Genomic DNA, 20,140 nt, shown 5'->3' with positions numbered 1-20,140 from the left:
GTGAGTACTTTTTCCACCACTGAGTATGCATGTGTAGTGTATAGTATACCACACGGGCTGGCTGGGTTCTATAAGGACACTGGCCCAGCCCAAGACAGGCAGAAATCCAAGCACAGAAACGGAACAGAAATCCTTTGTTGCTGCCCTATATGCGGGCAGCATAAGGGTAGCAGTCCTCCTATAGCCTGGGGGAAGAAGCTGATCCTCAGCCTGCTTGTGCCAGCTGATGTGAGGATCCCGTAACCTCCTCCCTGATGGCAACAGAGTGAACAGGTTGTTATGGGGGTGGGTGTGGTCTTTAGCAGGGGTCATCGCCATGTTGGCATGTGGTGGACATTTTTGTCAACATCTTTTTTTTGCCACAGACATACAAAATGAGTGGGCAATAATATTACCAGAAACACATAACTAGATAGACCAGATAGACAGGTCTGTAACTCTGAGTGTTCAAATGGAACCAAACGGACCCTTACGGGTCCATTAATTTGGTTCCATTTGAACACTCTCAGAGTTACAGGGGGTCTTTGCAAATAAAACATTTGAGAACCACTAGTACTAGTGGACTCCTATTGTGCCATAGTGTCATAATACTGGAGACTTGCTCAGTAAGTGGGTCTTATGATCAAAATAATAACATTATAATGGTGTGTAAAACAGAAAATCTAAAACTTGCTACGGACAAGACCAAGTCTTTGCCACGGACACATTTGGTGACCCCTGGTCTTTAGGGAATCGAGATTTCCTGAGGCAGGGCTGGGTGTACAGCTCCTGCCTCCTGTGTACAGTATATATATACCATATAAACGTACACCGTTACGGCCCCAGCCTAGGGGCTGCACACACCATGAAAGTTTGGAGCTCCTCTCTCTTTTTGTATTATTATTAATTTCTTCAGGGTAGGTTAGTTGTTATGAAATAATAACTCAAATAACTAAACAATATAACCCTAACTTATACCTACCCAAAGTAATGTAACCAAAATACAATTGTTAACCCAACTCCTAATCGGAGAACGGAGGCCTGCACAACATGAAAGTTTGGAGCTCCTCTCTCCTTAACTCCCAAAGAATTACCAGCAACCAGAAAGTCAGCCGACTCAGCCATACAATGTTTTACATGTTATACAACAATATAACCCTAACTTAGTTACCCAAAGTAATAAGACAATTGTTAACTCTTAATCAAGAAAACATGAGCAAAAAGGAATCCCAAAAGAATGGTGCCCACCCCTACCAAACCCTGGCTGTGGACCTCTTCACATAATACAATGACTAAACATACGTGTGTTTGCTGGCAATCTGGCTGGGAGAGGGAGTGAGGAGAACGCTGGAGCTGGTCACCACCAGAGCCATCTAATTCTCAATCAACTCATTCACTCAGCTCACACACACCTTCCACACCTCACACTCTACAGGAGAACCTCACACAAGAACAAAGGGTTATTGCGAACGCAGTGAGCATTTACTATGAGACCCAGCAGATCCTGTCTGTGTGTGTGTGTGTGTGTCACGCTGTAACACCACCCGCCCACCACCAGAGGGCGCAGCTGTATCACACACAAAAACACACACACACATGCACAGCAAGCGTTGCAATGAGGAACTCTCCAGGACTGGCAGTATTGGTTCTCCTTCTTCTGCAGACCGGAGGATCTCTGGGGTTTCAGAATCGTGAGAACCTACCAGGTGACTCCCTGACCCTGAATCACCCTACCATCACGGAGATGGCTATCTTAAATGCCACTCTACAGGTGTGCCGAAACCTTGCCCTAGAGGCAGGTAGACACTTCACGTCACCAGTAAGGATCCATTGACATTGTGTGTGTGTGTGTGTGTGTCAAATGTTTTACTAAGTAAAAGTAACAATACTGCAATATAGAAATACTCTTGAGTGAAATAAAAAAATGTGCTTGAGTAAAACTACTAAAGTACTGGCATCAAAATGTACCCCCTTATGGCTATTGACGTAATTGACGTAATGAATCAATAAATCCCTTATGGCCACTGACATAATTGACGTAATCGTTTAATCCCCTGTAATCGGGAGCTTAATATAACAAAATGTAGCAACTTTAAAAAAAAAAGTAGAGTACTTGAGTTACCACTGTCCATTTGACTTCTTCTGGTAGTGTTTATACCGGTATTTGGATGTTTTTCCCCCCACTGCAGCGACAACAGCCTTTGACAGCTGAAGCTGTCATTGTGGCCTGTTCCTCACAGAGGTCCTCGAAGACCTTCCGCCAAGCCATTAAATATATCAAGTGGCGAAATGTACGAGTGGACCTCCGCCATGCGCTCAACGAGAGCTACCATTTTGACGCGGAGAGTTTCACTGTGGGAAGGAGAATCATCACACATGGTTTGTCCGCGGTCAAAGCCAACAACAAGCAAGGGAACTTTGAAGCGGCCAGGCAGATGCTGGGGGAAATCTTACACCCCTTACAGGTATGTTTCATATCGTTGTCGTTATCGTTGTTCTGTTTGACAATTTATTTTCCCCCAATTAATCTTGGTGTAAATTGTTTTCCTCTAATGTGAAGGACTTCTACAGTCACTCCAACTGGGTGGAACTGGGCAACAAACTCCCAAACTCCAACCTAATCAGATCTGACACCAGCATTGGCAACATTGCAGGTAGCCTACCAATATCTGTTTGGTTTAATATACAAAATGTGTTTAGCAAAAATCGGAATTCAGGCCAGAGAAATCTGCTCTGGTATCCAGGGAGAGTGCGTGCAGTTTTCGCTTCGATCGGGCACTATGATCGTTGATTGCAAAATAAAAGTGTCAGGAAATTAGGATGTATGAGATACTTGACCGTGTAAGTTTATGAAATGCTTTATAATGGTGTGTTATTACTTAAGGTTAAAGCAGTATTAATATTTATGAGTGTTTACAACTATAATTATACAGTGTCATAATGTTTAAAATGCATTGTGTATATATGGGCTTCATAGAAAGCATTACCCAGGGATCAGTGTTGTTCGTCTGTCTTGAGAAACAGAAAACATCAGATACCCAGTTAGTGTGTTGTGGTGATAATTTGCCGTTTGTGCAAAACTAATTGGTGGAACTACTTTTCTACAGATGTTAACAGGGCAACCTGCCAGAACTGTGATGGAGATGACTGTAGGAACAATATTTTGGAAGACATCATACAGGAGAAAGTACTGACTTCAGGATACTATGGCATTGCGCCGTTCTTCTCAACCAAACCAAAAGGTAAGAGACTCAGTACAGTCACCTGTAGAGCACCGATCGAAGTCTGACATCACTCAACACCTCCCAGGGCTAGTGGCAGTGATCAGGACCTCAGCACTCTATATTCAATGGTGGAAAAAGTACTCGCATTCATATCTAGGTATTTGGCTCGATGAAAGATTTACATTTAAATATCATATTACTGCCCAGGCGGTGGCGTAACCGTCTGGGCACCCGACTGGTAATCCAGTCGCAGTGTGCCGCGGGTTCGACTCCCGAGCCCGACACGGCCTTTACTGCATGTCTTCCCCCATCTCTCTCCCGTTTCCTGTCAGCCTACTGTCTGTCCCTTCAAAAAAACCAATAAAAGGCGTAAGCCGCAAAAAAATATCTTTAAAAAAAATATATATATCATATTACTGACCTTACAGCCAAACTAAGACAGAAAATTGGTTTTCTTTACAGAAAGGAAGCTAACTTCCCAATCATCTGTGATATGTGATCTCGGCAGCATTGCAAATGAGGGTGAACCTCAATGCTCTTTTCGAGAATAAATATTATTGGTGTCCAAATGTACTGAAAGTAGAAAGTACTCATTATGCAGAATGTTCCATTCCAAGTTGTCAAATGTATTAATTTTTAATTAAATTAAAAATCTTTTCAAAATGGCCGATTTACAAGCTCACAATGCGCTTGTAGATAAAAAACAAGAATTGATTCAATATGAATAATAACCAGCAGCTTCGGTATAGATGTGTGTTTAACACATTTTGTGCCCAAAACGTCTGTGGACGTCCTGGGTATTACCGCACGTGCATAGCCCAAGACGTCTGTGGACGTCTTTTTTTAAACACGTGGTGCCAAAGTTTGTGTTTTCGCCATTGAGAATGCATTTGGCGTTTAAATTAAATAACTCAGAAACTATAAAACATTTCAAAGTAAAAAGTTCCAGCATGTGTCTCCACAGTCAGCTGAATTATAAAAAATGTGAATGGATTTTCTAGGTGAAAGTGATTTTGGGCAGTATTGCGTGGGCTCTCATGTTAATATAAGGGGGGTCCCTGCGGAGGTTGGTGCAGTGGTCCGCGGCAATGTTCCCTCTAATTTGTTTTCGGTCTGAGTAAACACTCAAACCTCCTGAGCAGACATCAGCAACTGCTGAGCAAACATACATCACCTTGACACCAACTAGCCCAACATGAGAGAATGCGAAGTAAGCGCCCCACACTTCACACAGGTGTGATTTTTTTTCTTTTTGCCAAATGGATTTTGGGAGTGAATCAATGAATAGTTAGATAAGGCAACAAGTTACAACATTCTTTTTGGTAATATCAAGGTGGTAGGCTAGCAATTTTAGGAGCCTTTTCAGGCTGTGACCCGACAAAGTAATCATATTTGAACTGGGGACCCCCCACCCAGACAAGCAACAGAATGGTTCCACAGATATATGTTGTGAAATAGCAGATGTCCATGGTCGTTGTGAACTTGTGGATTGGCTATTTGCACAATTGTTGCCTCTGTCTTATATAATAATAGGGCTGTCAATCGATTCAAATATGTAATCGCGATTAATCACATGATTGTCCATAGTTAATCACAAATTAATCGCATATTTGTATCCGTTCTAAATATACCTTAAATCAGTGGTTGTCAAGATTTTTCATATCAAGGCCCATTATTTATTCTGCATTTGAGCCACGGACCACCATTTGATGACATTTAGCCTTCCAGACCCAAACTAAAGAACTGTATTGATGTTGGTACCATTAGGAGAGATAACAGACCAATGTTGATCAAAATAATTTTGCTACATTCTGAAATGTAGCAAAATTGTGTAGAAGTAATGCAGATGTTTAACATTTTTTCAACTGTTGAGTGTGAAATTGAACCAAATGGACCCACTTGGTTTAATTGTACTCGCAAGAGTGAAAGATCTCTAAGGGTTCATTTGGTTACCAAGTCTCCATCATGTAGCTGGGGACCACCTGGAACCCCCTCAAGGACCACTGGTGGTCCCCAGACCACAGGTTCAGAACCACTGCTTTAGTGCTTTTCAAAATACTCTTATCAACATGGGAGAATGCTTGTTTTTTTGCAAATGCCATGGAAGAGGGCAGAAATTCTCAAAGCATAAACTCCACACACACGCTGCGCGCACTCCCAGACGAGACCCCTCCGCTCCGCCTGCCTCTCTCTCCTGCAAGCACGCACACACACAGGCTGTCAACATTAGCTTTAGCAGGCATTAGCATGGTGCAAAAGTAACTGCTGTGTTTGTCTCCCGAAACTGTTCAGTTCAGCCTGCATGAACAGCACTCAAGCGCTCGGTTTCTTCCCCCTCAATGTCGTAACTCTTCTATTAGTTGGCTCTGGGTCAAACCACCGCGATGGGAAATGGCTGTGAATGTGCGTGGCAATGGAATTGGCCAATGCGAATAATCGTAATACTTTGGCACAAACCAACTATTGGCGAAGAACAATATTGATGTAACTAAGAGTTTCGATGAGTTAGCTATATTTTATATACAGAGATTTAGAAGGAATAAGCAAAATCGTGAGGCGACAATTCCTCCTCCTCCGCTGTTTCTCTTCTCCTGAGGAGATCACAGTGGGCGGTGGCTTCCAGGCGTGTGTGTGTGTGTGTGTGTGTGTGTGCGTGTGCGTGTGTGTCTGAGCCAATGGCACGAGGGGAGGCAGTGTTGCCAGGTCCGCGAATTATAAGCGAGTTGGAGTGTGTGTAAGTAGTGTGTTGAAAGGTGTTTTTTGTGGGCTTTTGAAGTATGCGGACTTGGCAACACTCAGCAGAAAGATCTACCGGTCGACTAGCGGTGTCAGTAAGGTGTCGTAAGTTTCCAGGGCTAATACTGACCAGCCACCTTCTACGAAGGCTGCTGGTAAAAAAGCTGGTAGATCTGCTATTTTCAAATGGTCGAATTTAAAAGTGGTTAAGTATGTTTTGTAATAATAATCAAAATCTACAAAGTAAGATTTAAAATATGTAGTGGAGTAAAAGTACAATATTTGGATACGAGATGTAGTGGAGTAAAAGTAACCTAAGCTTTCTGAAAACCTTTCTTTGAGGTATTTGTACTTTACTACTTTACAATTTCCAAAGTACAAATACCTCAAAGAAAGGTTTTCAGAAAGCTTAGGTTAGGTTTTAGAAGTTTTTTTTTTTAAAGACTCTGCCTCGGGTCTAAATGGGTTTGATTAAAGGCATTTTAAACCATTTGATCACTTAGTATGTTCTCAAATCTAACGGTGAACAGGGAAATGCAGCCACGGAGGCCCTGTCGACCCAGTCCTCCAGCTGCTACCAGAGAGCTGCTGGAGGACATTGATGCAGCAGCCGGACACACAGACTTCCTACAGTAAAGCATCTAACAATGCACATAATGTTAAAGTTGTTCACACAAAAACATGACTTAAATTACACACTCCATGAAGTCTTTTTTGAGTGGTACTGTCACTCCATTGCGTAGCTATGTATATGTGTCCCTGTCGGTCTGTCCGTCCGTCCGAGCAGTGACACACACACACACACACACACACACACACACACACACACACACACACACACACACACACACACACACACACACACACACACACACACACACACACACACACACACACACACACACACACACACACACACACACACACACACACACACACACACACACACACACAGGCCAGGAAGGAGGGCTTGTACAGTACAGAAACACTAACTTCAGACTGGTCTGACTGGCGGAGCCTCCAGTACTGAGTCTCCTACTGAACGATGACACTGTCCCGGTCACACACTTATTGGCTCAGGAATGTGACATGAACACAAATCTCATGAAATCAAGGCTGGGGTGTGTAATTGAAAATATCTTTTGGGTGAACTACACTATACCGCCCTCTTTTTCCGTCTCCACCAAAAATAGCCGATCTACAAGCTCAAATGCAGCGCGTAGCATCAAAAGTTTAAACGACTTGAGTAAAAATGCTACTCCACCACCACCACCAAATCTCTTTGACCTGCTTTGAGCTTGTAGATCTGCTATTTTTGGCAAATGTTCCCCCAGAATAGGCATGCATGGGATTCAAGTGAAAAGGGTGTTTTCCATTTCTCTTTCTCTCGCCTCTTCTGTCAGGTTGATGGGGATCTCCAAGGGATCTAATAAAGCTCTCTGTTTTGTCATTGACGCCACGCCAAGCATGAGGGATGACATTGAGGCGGTGAAGGCAGTGACCTCTCTCTTTGACAGTAAAGTTGGAACACCAGACGAGCCCTCATCGTACATCCTAGTTCCCTTTAGAGATCCAGGTAGGATAGTTCAAAAATAAGAGAAATTTAAAAAAAGAGAATAAAAAAGAAACTTTACAGCAATGCTTAATTTGTATCCATTTTCTCCTAAATGACTTGAGTCAATGGTGAACAGTTCTTTGAGTTCCAAAAAGGGTAAACAATTGTTTAGATGGATCACCATTAACTTACGTACCATGAGATGGTCTAATCTGACAGTTTACTTTTAATTCCAGGGAGTGTTCTGTGCTATATACTGTATTACATTCTAATCCATCAACAGTATTCTTATTGACCTCATGATATACCTCATAATCCATGCCTCAAAAGTTTAAAAGACGTGAATACAAATTCTACTTTTTGTCCCCCACTCTGAACGTTAGACTTTGGTCCACTGATGAGGACAACAGATCTAAACATCTTCAAAGCTCACATTAATGAGCTGATACTACAAGGAGGGAACAATGATTTACCCTGTCTTTCAGGGCTTCAGGTAGAGTGGTGTGGACTGCTTCCCTGTTTGTTCTGCAGCTTTTATTCATACGAACCAGGGGTGGAAAGTAACTAAGTACATGTACTCATGTAGGCCTACAAACATTGTGCTTTTACTCCACTACAACTTGTTGAAAACTTTAGTTACATAGTTACTTTGTAGATTGTGATTCAACACTACTTCCTTTTCTCTGTTGTGTTCATCTGTGTATAGCTGGCTTTAACCGGGGCCCCTCCAAACTCTGAGATCTTCCTCTTCACTGATGCCTCGGCTAAGGACAGCCACCTGAAGAGCACGGTGACCGCATTGATCGAGCGCACCAAGACAGTGGTGTGTGGCTGCCATAGATAACAGTATATCGTTGCTCCTATCTTCATATTTTAACTTTGTGTTTTATTTAATTTTTTCGTAAATGAATGCCCAGCTGATCATACTACAGCGTCACACAAAAGTATCCGATATACAAGCTCTGGCGTGTTTTTAGCTTGTTGATCTGCTACTTTTGCTGTTTTTTTTATTTGAACCCTGAAAAGAAACTGTTGGACATATGTTTCCACCCAGAGACAATATAGTATTGTCATATTTTTTTGAGGGGCACTAGACCCTCCTATACAAATGTGTCACATTGACATTTGCCATTGACATGAAAGGAGAATTTACGTCATATGTGGATGGGCAAATCGACTTTTCTAAAAACAGTGCAACTGTTTTAAACGTTGAATATAAAGACTATATCATGGTTAAAAGATAACATAAGTTGACAAATTAATTCATGAGGAAGTATATTAATTGGATGATGTACGATAAGAGCGCCCCTCACTTCACACAGGTGTGATTTTTGGTTAGTATTTTTTTCTCGATTTGTGCCTTTTTTTTCTTAACGTCCCCAACAGAAGCCAAAGCTCCAATATGGTTCATTAAGTATTGTCTTATTTGTAAATATCAGAATAAATTCAGGTAGCTACAGTTAGAAGGTATATGTACGTCCCCCGGTGACTGTAATCCTGGGCGCTACTCTCTGCCAACCTGGGAGAGCCCCGAACTGAGCTCATACATCCTTCAATTCATGAGGAGTGAGCAGGCCGCTTCTTATCACCTGACAGCAGGGAGTTTCTGCGGTAGGACTAATCAATCAATCAAACTTTATTAAAGACACAAGGTCCATATTGACATAAAAAAAACAGAGACAAACAAAAGGCAGACATTGTCTACATAAAATCACAAATGCATAGTTGCATACTATACAGGCTTACACGCCAATGGTTCCACAGTTTAGAAACAAACCTGACTGAACTCAATAAACGGTTAGTCAGAATAACAATAATGCTGTTGACAGAATCCGACAACCTACACATACATTTGTACATGAGGTTCCTCAGCACAGCTGAGCAGGTGGGTACGCCGATGCTGACAAACATTTCGCTTGCACTGCTGCACCGTGGTTATCGTTATTCCAATCCAAACAGTTCCTTCCTCTCCACCAGGCAAACCAAGCTCTAGCTTGTTAAAATTATTTTAAACTTCTCCATCAAATAGTTGACTTGAGGAAGTTGATCCTCTGCCTGGCCAGTATTTAAATCCAACTTCTGGTTCTGTCAAAATCCAAATCTAAATACATGTTTTCTACTATATAAAACCTGGAAAGCATCTGTGTGCTTTCCATTGCAGAGTTTCGGTACTGCCAGTGTGTATACATAAAGCATCTGTGTCATTGCAGGGTTTCGGTACTGCCAGTGTGTATACATATAGCAGTGTGTATACATATAGCAGTGTGTATACATATAGCAGTGTGTATACATATAGCATTTCTTTCTCAAAACTCTTAGGATCATCTGCATGTAGTCAGTAAGTGAGCCCAGCGTCCATGACATCATGGACACTGCTAAAATATCTAAAACCACATATCACAAAAAAACAGGAAAGTGTTCTAAATCTTCTAAATGTCATTAACATATTGTTTTGCAAAAAGGGTGAAGTGTCCCTTTTAATTAAGAGAGCTACCACATTAAGTTGATTTAATCTACATGAATAATTGCATGCAGGTGAACTTCATGCTAACCGGCGTGTTTGGGCGCCGTCGTCGGAGGCGGTCTGACAGCGGCGTACAGATGGCCCACATGAGCCGGACAGACGCCCAGGTCTACAAAGACCTGGCTCAGGCGTCTGGGGGACACGCTATTGAAGTCACCAAGAGCGAGCTGCTAGAGGCCACCAGAATCATTACAGAGTCCTCTGCTTCCTCACTGGTACTGTAATCTTCAACATCATTATGAATTCAACATAAAATAAAATATATCGCCAACAGTGTTCAACAAACTATTCTAAAGTCATCAGCATAATTACCACTGATAAATCAACACTTATTGTTCTTAATGAATATGGTTGCTGTAAATTAAAGCTACACTATTTGAGATATTTAAGCATTTTTAGTACTGTATATTTGTATTTGTCATTCAATGTCATTATGTTAGAATATGTTGGTATGGCAGGCTTTTGGGGGTTTCAAATCCACTTAACAGACCATGTATTGAACTGTACTTTAACTGGGCTTTTTCTGCAACCTGTTAAAGTATTCTATCAATCAAGCAGAAATATAGCTTTTCAAAATCCCGTATGGGATTAAAAACTATCAGCACATCACCCCGAATTAACTTTACCACAATGAGCTTCAGTCATCTGGTACGGCCAGTGTTGCAAGTTTCAAAACAGTTACCTCTCACTGCCACCAATGTGGCTTTAGTACTAGGAACAGATTCATAATTTTTGTTTCTGTAGGTGACCATTCTGCAAGCTGCCAGAACCCCAGGAAGGCCCGCTAATTTCACCTTCTCAGTAGACGAATCAGTGACAAACCTAATCATCTACATCACAGGACGCTCCTTGAGTTTCAGTCTTATAAACCCAGAAGGTAAAACGGAACTGCCAACTCTCACGCAATGAGCGTGGGATGCACGCAAATGACCCTCTTCACACGCACGCAAAACTGTGTCAACTCATTCACAACTGAGACATCCACTTCTGCCGGTATTTGGGCGACAAAGAGAATTCAATTATTGTATCTGAACTGAAGTAGCCCCATGCCCGTGAAAAGCAGCAATGATGGGTGCATGTGCGCGTCTCTTCACTCTTGTGTGAGGGACGCTGCGCACATTTACGCATGTCATTCCATTGATCATTTAGGCCACCAGACGTCACTGACAGGAGGATCAACCACATAGACCTTAAGATTAATTCATGTGTATACTACACATCCAAAATGTTAGCTGCCGGGTGTACCCTGGACAGAATGCACTGCAGGGGCAGCTAACCCTTCAGTTTGAGGAACAACAATAACACCTGTGAAGGAAGTTACATAACACAACTACTTTACGTCAATATGGCTGCGGTGAAAAAGGTCACTTGCTTGCTGTCAGCCTGTCACTGTGCTCTGTTGGTTTCCAATGCATGTGTTGTGTTCACAGGAGTGTCTCAGAGCAGTGCTGATAGCACAGGACCGCTGGGTTCCATCCTGGCTGTAGGAAACTTCAGAACCATGCAGCTAAACAAACATGTGGGATCATGGGAAATACGAATGGTGTCCACACAGCCCTACACTCTGAAGGTCATAGGTGACGTGCATTTTACCTATTTGGTCATCTTGAGAGCCTAAAAAATCAGCAGCAGGGCATACTTTTGTTATTAGTGAGTTAGCTGTTATGCTCTGTAGCTTTCCCTTTTAAACAGCTAATTATAATTAAATAATAATAATGGCTAATAAAAAATGTATGTAGTATATTATTGCACTGACTGATATTTCTTGAATAAATGTATACATTTACATCAATACGAATAAATATCAATCAGTGAAATTCTACTATGCAAGACACATTGCATGGTTCGGAGGCAGATCTTCAAGGGCCTCAAGGGTTTTTCTACGTAGGGCCAGATCTACCAAAACAATAAAATGAGTCTCTATGCTCTCAGTATTCTAAAAAGTGTGAAAAGACACACTGGCTATATGTCTAATTGTCCTATGCACCTATCGCAAGCATATAACTTTCTTTCATGTATAACGTTTTTATTTTCAGGTCAAAGTGACATTGACTTCCTGTTTGACTTTGTGGAATTGGCCCAGAGCCCCTTTACAGGATATGATGTTCTAGAGACCCGTCCTAGAGCTGGTATGCATTGTTTATATGTTTATTAGAAGTTTTCAAATTTGTGTCACTTTTAAAAAATCTAAGGATGGGTCAGTCGGTCGGATGGACGGACGCCCGTCACAAAGACACGTTCTGAGCTTGTAGATCTACTATTTTTGAGGGGCCCTCCTATAAACTAAACAGCTATAGTGTAGATTCTGTCTGAACACAAACATGAAATGCCATTGACGTAAATTGGAGAATTTACATCATATGTGCCTGAGCAAATCGGCTGTCGGTATATCGGTGCAAACCCTTGGCCAATAAGGGGTGGTCCCTTATTGGTGACGTAACTACGATGATAAGAGCGCCCCTCACTTCACACAGGTGTGATTTTGGTTTAGAGACTTAGTGTACGATATAGGCTTAAAAAGGAAAACGAACCACAGTTAAAACTGTATTTGGTGCGTTCTAAGTATAGAGTGTTTAAACTGAAGTGACATTGATAAATTCCAAATATTATCTAAGTATTCTGAGGCACCCCTGGACTTGTGTCAAGGCATCCTTTAGTGTTCTGAGGCACCCCTGGACTTGTGTCAAGGCATCCTATAGTGTTCTGAGGCACCCCTGGACTTGTGTCAAGGCATCCTATAGTGTTCTGAGGCACCCCTGGACTTGTGTCAAGGCATCCTTTAGTGTTCTGAGGCACCCCTGGACTTGTGTCAAGGCATCCTATAGTATTCTTATATTAAGATTTATCTTCTTCCTGCTTAAGATTTATCTTCTTCCTGCTCATATGATCATGTAAAACCATAACTGAAATGAAATAAATAAATATGAAATGAAATGAAATTCTGAGGCACCCCTGAACTTGTGTCAAGGCATCCTATAGTGTTCCGCGGCACCCACTTTGAGAACCCCTGCTCTACACCACATCTCCTCAACAAAAATAGCTTGTAAATCGATAAATATGGATGCTAAAGTTCAAGTGCTTAAGGATGTTGTTGTCAGGCAGTTTAAATCCCTCTGGTCCAGTTGGGCCAGGGTGTAGCTAAAGGAAGCTTTTTAAGACTCTTTTTCTTTCCCTCAGAAATTGACTGGATGATGCAGCATAAGATATCCATATTTCTTTCATTTGCCATTAAAGGTGTTAATGGTTCATTGTTGGTGACGGTCACAGGGAGTGACTCGGCAGCGGTCACGGGGGTGTCTCTGGTGGAAACATCGGGGGCAGCAGAGGTTAGCGGCACCGTGAGGTTACTGGAGGATGGAGACTACCTAGTCCAGGTGGACAGGGTCCCATCGACGGAGTTTGTGGTGCGCGTGAAGGGGAGGCTGGGCAGCAGCAGCGAGTCCAGAGCGTCAGCTGTTGACTTCCAGAGACAGTCTGCTACCAACTTAAAGGCTTCCAGCCTGACTGTCACGGTGAGCACCTGCCATGACTCCATAACTAAACCAAACAAGTGGTTCTCAAACCTTTTCATGTCATCATTTAAAAAAGTGAAATATTTTTAGTCAATGAGTGACAGACATGATACTGACCATGATACTATCAGTATCGTTGTCAGTATCATGGTCAGTAACACTAGTGTAAACTCTATTATGAATTCAAAGAGATGCTTCTTCCAGCTTATCTATTTGGTTATTGGTAAAGAATAAGCTACACTGTTAACACTCAGCCAAATAAGATGTACAGCGTCACCACATGCCTCTATTATGCATTCAAAGAGAACGGAGCACTGAACACCAGCGTGGCAGTGAGCAGCAGGCAAAACCAGAACATAACCCTGGTGTCCTACAGTGCCTCCTGCTGTTCACCCGATGTAGAGCTGCAGGTAACCTTTTCATGTCATCATTTAAAAAAGTGAAATATTTTTAGTCAATGAGTGACAGACATGATACTGACCATGATACTATCAGTATCGTTGTCAGTATCATGGTCAGTAACACTAGTGTAAACTCTATTATGCATTCAAAGAGATGCTTCTTCCAGCTTATCTATTTGGTTATTGGTAAAGAATAAGCTACACTGTTAACACTCAGCCAAATAAGATGTACAGCGTCACCACATGCACACAAGCAGACCGCCTGTATTGATGCTTCACCACTTAACATTAAATTGTGATTTGCCTCATTCACAAACTGCACACATAACACAAGCTAACTATGGATATCTGAAGATTGGACAAGGAGGCCACAGCGTTATTATAGTCTATATCCAGTTTGAAAAGTGCTTATAACCCTAACCTAACCTAACCCTAACCCTAACCCCTAACCCTAACCCACAACTCCCAGTAATTGTTGTATCATTCTTCAATACATTTAGGCTGATTCAGATGGCATCTTAGAGCCAGGAACTCCGTTCCCGGTGCCTTTCACTGTGGCGATTAACGGCACAGGGGGAAACGTCACCATCCGAGCCACCAATGACCGTGGGTTTGACTTTACTTCACCAACCAGCATCCTCCTTACAGATGGAGGCAGTGCCAATGGTATAGTGACCCTCATGGCCCCTCTTAATACACCATCTGGATGTGACGTCACCTTAACCATCGAGGCTGAGGCGCCCGGGAGCACGGATACCAACTACGCTGTGCTGCGTTTTTCCATCGTTAACGCGGTAAGTCTCCCAAAGAGTGACATTACAGTTGTATGAACCATCTCCCTTTAACCACTTTCAACCTGGCGTCATTATAGGCGAAATAAATAAATACAAATCTTACATTTTCTGCAGATCTACAAGCTCACAACGCATCACAAAACGACATGTAAACTTGTAGATGTGTTATTAACACTGTTGCTTTGGTGGCTTAAGTGACCGATGGCTTCATGTTTCCTTCTCATCCCGTATAGGTGACAGATTTCACTCGGCCAGTGTGTCAGCTGGCCGCCCTGGACCCCCAATGTTCTGAGTCCAACTGCAGTTTGTCTACGTGGCGACTCTCTGCCAGCGTCAGCGACGGCCCCCAGGGCACGGGTGTGGAACGCGTCGGCCTCAAGCAGGGCAACGGAGCACTGAACACCAGCGTGGCAGTGAGCAGCACGCAAAACCAGAACATAACCCTGGTGTCCTACAGCGCCTCCTGCTGTTCACCCGATGTAGAGCTGCAGGTAGTGGACGGAGTGGGCAACGTGGGCACCTGTTTCTACACTGCCAGGGAAACTGCCACTACCCAAACCACCGGCTCATTAACGCACCCCGTCACTCCAGCTGCTATAGCTAAGACCACTCAGCCCTGCTATGTTTTGTTTTTTAAAAGATATTTTTATGGGGCTTTTGCTGCCTTTATTGATAGGATGAAAGTAGTCTGGAGAGAGAGATGGGGGGAAGACATGCGGCAAAGGCCGTCGGGATCGGGAGGCGAACCCGCGGCACGCCGTCAGGCTGGCTCGGCAGCCTATGTGCCCCATAGAGTATATAAAGGATAGAGACCGAACTGGAGCACTAGCCCCGCCCCCAAGCTATTCATTTCGATGAAGTTGCTCAGTGGCGTTTTGAAGCACCCGGAAGACTGCCGGAAGTACCTCCTCCGGACCTCAAATTTGAGGTCCGGGGTGACGTATGGGTGACGTAGGGAGTGATGGTCCTACGTGTCCGTGCACGGGTCCACCTGCAGTCCTTCCTCTTACCACTAGGGCCCAGAGCTTCAACGTTGGAGCGCCTCACTGTCCCCTTGATGTGCCCAGACGCCGACGGTTGAGCTAACCGTCCGGGAGCCCTCCTATCTTTGCCTGAATGTGGCTATCACACTGATACTGGCCCCCCTACTAGCCCCCTAGTACAGTGGTTCCCTAACTGGGGTGTTGGACCGCAACTCTACAAAATCCCCAGATTATCTTAATGTGCAACATCGTTTTCTCACTCAACAGTAAATGAACCAATACAGAATAAGTGAATACAGCCAAAGTATCTGCACATTTCTTAAGTGACAATTTAAAGACCTTTCGAATGCTTAAAATGGCCAAATTGTCAAATATTACGCACATATCTATCAATTACACATTTAATGGAAGGGAAAATTCTGGGTTTTGTTCCAAAGTTCACCGTTAATATTAACTTTTTTATTTTAAGTAAATTATGTGAAATCCATCGTACTGTAGTAATGCTTCTAAATGTCTGTGGTTGATTATTAAATAAATATATTTTAAATATTATTTATGTCATGCTTTCACTGCATTCTGTGTGGGGGTGGGGCGATTACATAATAATGTTCTCCAAGCCTTCGATAACATCCTAGGGAGTGCATTGCATTTCCATCCTAGGGAGTGCATTGCTTGCTGATTATCCCTTTCACACTTATGGGCATGTCATAATAGGCGAACATTCAGAAGAAATAGTCAAAAAGTATGAAATAGATCTACAAGCTTGCATCACGTTGCCAGGCACTGTAAGCTTATACATCCAGCTATTTTCCGCAAAGACATTGGTGTAGCGGGAGAAAAGCCTGGGGGACCTCATGGACATTTTTGTCAAAATTATATTTTTGCCAGAAACACAAAGAGATAGCCCTGAATGACCATAACAGGTCTGTAACTCAGAGTGAATGAGAGTAACTCCCATATCTGCTGGGCGAAGTACAACAATGTGCAAACACAGCAGCAAGATTCGTGAGTTGCTGTGATAGGAGAAGGATATCAAACGGAACACAACCACCCTAAAGACTAATCATTGTGTATATTCCTGCACTATACCTGCATCCAGTGATCTATGTACAATATAGAAATTGATCTATTGAAGATTCTGACGTTCAAATGTACATATTTTTTGTTTTGATTGTATTGCTGTATTGTTGTATTGTGCTTTCTGCTTTGGCAATGTAAATGTATGTTTTCTCATGCCAATAAATCCCTTTGAATTGAAATTGAAATGAGTGTTCCATTTGTACACTCAAGAGTTATGGTGGGCCCTTGCAAATAAAACATAGTACTAGTTGGACTCATAATGTGACAGTGTTATTCATATTCTCAAGAAAACCTGGAGACTTGACATGCAGTTATTGGGTCTTAAGATCAAAATAAGAACATTTTAACGGCGTTTTAGAAAATCTAAAATTTGCCATGCACAAGAACAAGTCTTTGCCACAGACACATTTGTCCATGTACGGACATGGATGACCCCTGGTCAATACTGATTAATTGATATTGATATGACAGTAGGTGCGTTTCCATAAAGCCGTTTTTTGCGCATTAAGGCTCTTGCGCAAAATCTCCTGGATGGAAACACATCAAAGTGCGAATAAGTCTCCATTTTTCGCAAAAACACTTTTTCGCTTGGAGGTTGCGGATTTAGGCTTTTTCGAAAAAAGGGAAATGCGCAAATAGTGTATGGAAACACTTGCGGAAAAGGTTTTTAATTAGAAAGCATTGAACTCGCATTATATCGCTTTTGAACAGTTGGAAAATAAAATAAAACAACGATGGGGAGGCAGTGGAGTGAACGGTGCATGGGAGGGGGTGATGTTGTGGATACATATGTCCCAATTTACTACTACCCGACCTGTCCGATTAATAATTGTGTAGTGTGTTCAAAGATCCCATATGAAGTCTGAATCCTCCCGAGTTGATCAGGGCGCTCCGATCATTTTGTTATCTGGATCGCTACTGTATGGATGCAACACACACACACACACACGCATACGCACACACGCACACAAACACGTGGACTACGAGTAGTGTAGTAGACTAAACTTGTATATAACCTAGCTGCCTGTGTCCCTGCAGGCTATTCGATTTCGATCCATGCATATGCTTCATCTATTCTTATATATTTATATTCATTGCATAAGATAAGCAACCTAAATGTGTAGGCTATATGCTATATAGCCGATGAAACAAGTTATTCACAACTGTTTGCAGCTGCAATCAATAAATGTACAGTATAAACGACCAGTATGCTGTTGCTCCAATCGAGTCCCGCGACATATAGGCTATACATGCCGAATATATTAAGACAAGCGTTACACACCAAATCGTTCTTTGTACGTTCTTTGACTGTAGGTGTCGTCAATACTGTGAAAGCAGAAGACGGTCGGTCAGCCGCTGACCAGGGATCAGATTACAGCGCAGTATATGCGTCCCGTCCGTTAAACTGAGAGCACACAAACAGCGCATCAAATCAATGGTGTGAACATCGATTAGGACTACTTTACATGAGCCTCACGTTACTGGCAAAACAGTGCAACCTACTGCATATTTCATGAACTTATGTCATATGCGCATTTTATCAGTTTAATGGAAACACCGACAATTCGCTTTTCTTTTTTCGACTTAATGAACATACGCTTCCTTTTTTCGCAAAGGCTTAATGGAACCGCACCTAATGATGGTTATGATGATGTTCATTGATTAAATTGAGTGAAAGACAGATAATTCTTCATTTTTCCCTCTGTATGACGTGTTTTATTCAAAATTCATTCTGTGAATCTATGGTTGGTGTCTTTGAAGGCTGATAACTGCAACTAAGCTACCACTTAGGAACTGCTATCATGTTGAAACATTTTCTAGGGATATAGACCTTTTCAAAAAAACATGATAGCATTTGCCACCTTGAATATCCCTCACTAGTGAAAATTCTGGTCTGGGCCCATGGACTAATAATTACATCAGTTAAGTGCCTCTAATACTGAATATAATATTTAAAATCTGTGACACTTTCTCTCTTTTTGTGTCAACATTCCTGTCTTAACAGGCTTGACAACCCCATACACTGACACCACGCTAGACAGGAACGCCCAAAAACGTCACATCTGGTTTTAGCCTGGGGTAAGAATTTTCTATGGCTGCCAATGCAACTTGGTCCAATCCTTAATCACATACCATACGGACAAACATCTATGCCGATGCTATCTAACTTGCGGAGGTAGCGTGCCTTGTCCACGGGCAACAGATCTTTCAACGTATGGCATTGCAAATACGTTTGATAATCGCTACTCTGCTCAATATTGTTTTGAAAATGCCGCAAATTGCATTGCAGTGAACGAGCGCAAATCACAACTTCCCCCGTGGTGGGCAGAGTCACAGTTTGAGGCGCTGTTTACGCGCCGTGGTGTCAGTGCTGGCCCCGCCCCCTCCTGTTGTATAAAGCATCAGGGCTCAATGCAGTCCAGTGACATGACATGTGCTGAGGACTGAGGATTAATTGAAAGGTACTGTACATATTTTTGAATATGTGTGTGTGTGTGTGTGTGTGTGTGTGTGTGTGTGTGTGTGTGTGTGTGTGTGTGTGTGTGTGTGTGTGTGTGTGTGTGTGTGTGAGATCTTTGGATTAAAAACTGTGTTTTACATGCCTTAAAATAATGATAGATTGTTTCTCTCCGTTCTAACTTCTAAGAGACCTTGAACCATGAAAGAGCTCTTATTCCTGTTCCTGTTTTGAATGAATTGAAAATGGAGGACCCTGATGTAAACAAGTCTTAGTACTTTTTCTGGTTTTATCCTCCTAGCAGTTTTTGTATTGACTTGTACCTTCCTTGAACTGTACCCATTCCGTTATCTAACATTTTCAATCAATCAATTCCAAAAGGAGTATGACTCTAAAATGTTCTTTTTGACACTTTTTGATCCAAGTGCCACATTCAAGGATGAGGCCTGCACCTGTAACGACAACGTGTTATTCCACATGGCTTTCTATCTATTGTTATACCACACACGTTCACTTTTATAACAGTAGGCCTTATTATGGTATATAAATAAGATTCCGGGTCCTACATTAGCCATTGATTGTGTTCAGGCTCACCAGCTAATGTCCCTGAAAGGCCTGAAGCCAAACTCACTTCCCAACCCCTGCATATCAGTACAGTGGTGGAAAGTAACATTTACTTAAGTACTGTACTTAAGTAACATTTTGAGGTATTTGTACTTTACTTGACTATTTCCAATATCCAATATTTTTACTTCTACTCCATTACATCTCAAATCCAAATATTGTACTTTTACGCCACTACATTTATTTGACAGCTTTAGTTACTAGCTATTTTGTACATTTGGATTATTATTACAAAACATACAGTAACCACTTCAGCCCTATAGGGGAGAA

The 20,140-nt window shown here is 42.2% G+C and overlaps 1 protein-coding gene across 1 annotated transcript; it reads left to right on the top strand.

The window, feature by feature from the left end:
* Positions 1–159: 159 nt before the first annotated feature.
* LOC306928633 (von Willebrand factor A domain-containing protein 7-like) lies at positions 160–18,799 on the top strand (the record flags this gene model as incomplete). Its single annotated transcript, XM_079508894.1, has 17 exons — positions 160–273; positions 1,588–1,798; positions 2,169–2,444; positions 2,540–2,633; positions 3,087–3,221; positions 6,511–6,571; positions 7,343–7,515; positions 7,878–7,987; positions 8,201–8,317; positions 10,030–10,233; positions 10,763–10,895; positions 11,449–11,595; positions 12,055–12,147; positions 13,253–13,530; positions 14,432–14,725; positions 14,959–15,348; positions 18,794–18,799. Exons 2-17 carry the CDS (start codon positions 1,595–1,597, stop codon positions 18,797–18,799), a joined length of 2,715 nt encoding a protein of 904 aa, XP_079365020.1. The 5' UTR covers positions 160–273; positions 1,588–1,594.
* Positions 18,800–20,140: the final 1,341 nt, after the last annotated feature.

The sequence above is a fragment of the Electrona antarctica genome (assembly GCF_951216825.1).
Source record: "Electrona antarctica genome assembly, chromosome: 8".
Taxonomy (NCBI): domain Eukaryota; kingdom Metazoa; phylum Chordata; class Actinopteri; order Myctophiformes; family Myctophidae; genus Electrona; species Electrona antarctica.
The sequence above is the reverse complement of the archived record's forward strand: the minus strand, read 5'-3'. Positions and strand labels throughout refer to the sequence as shown.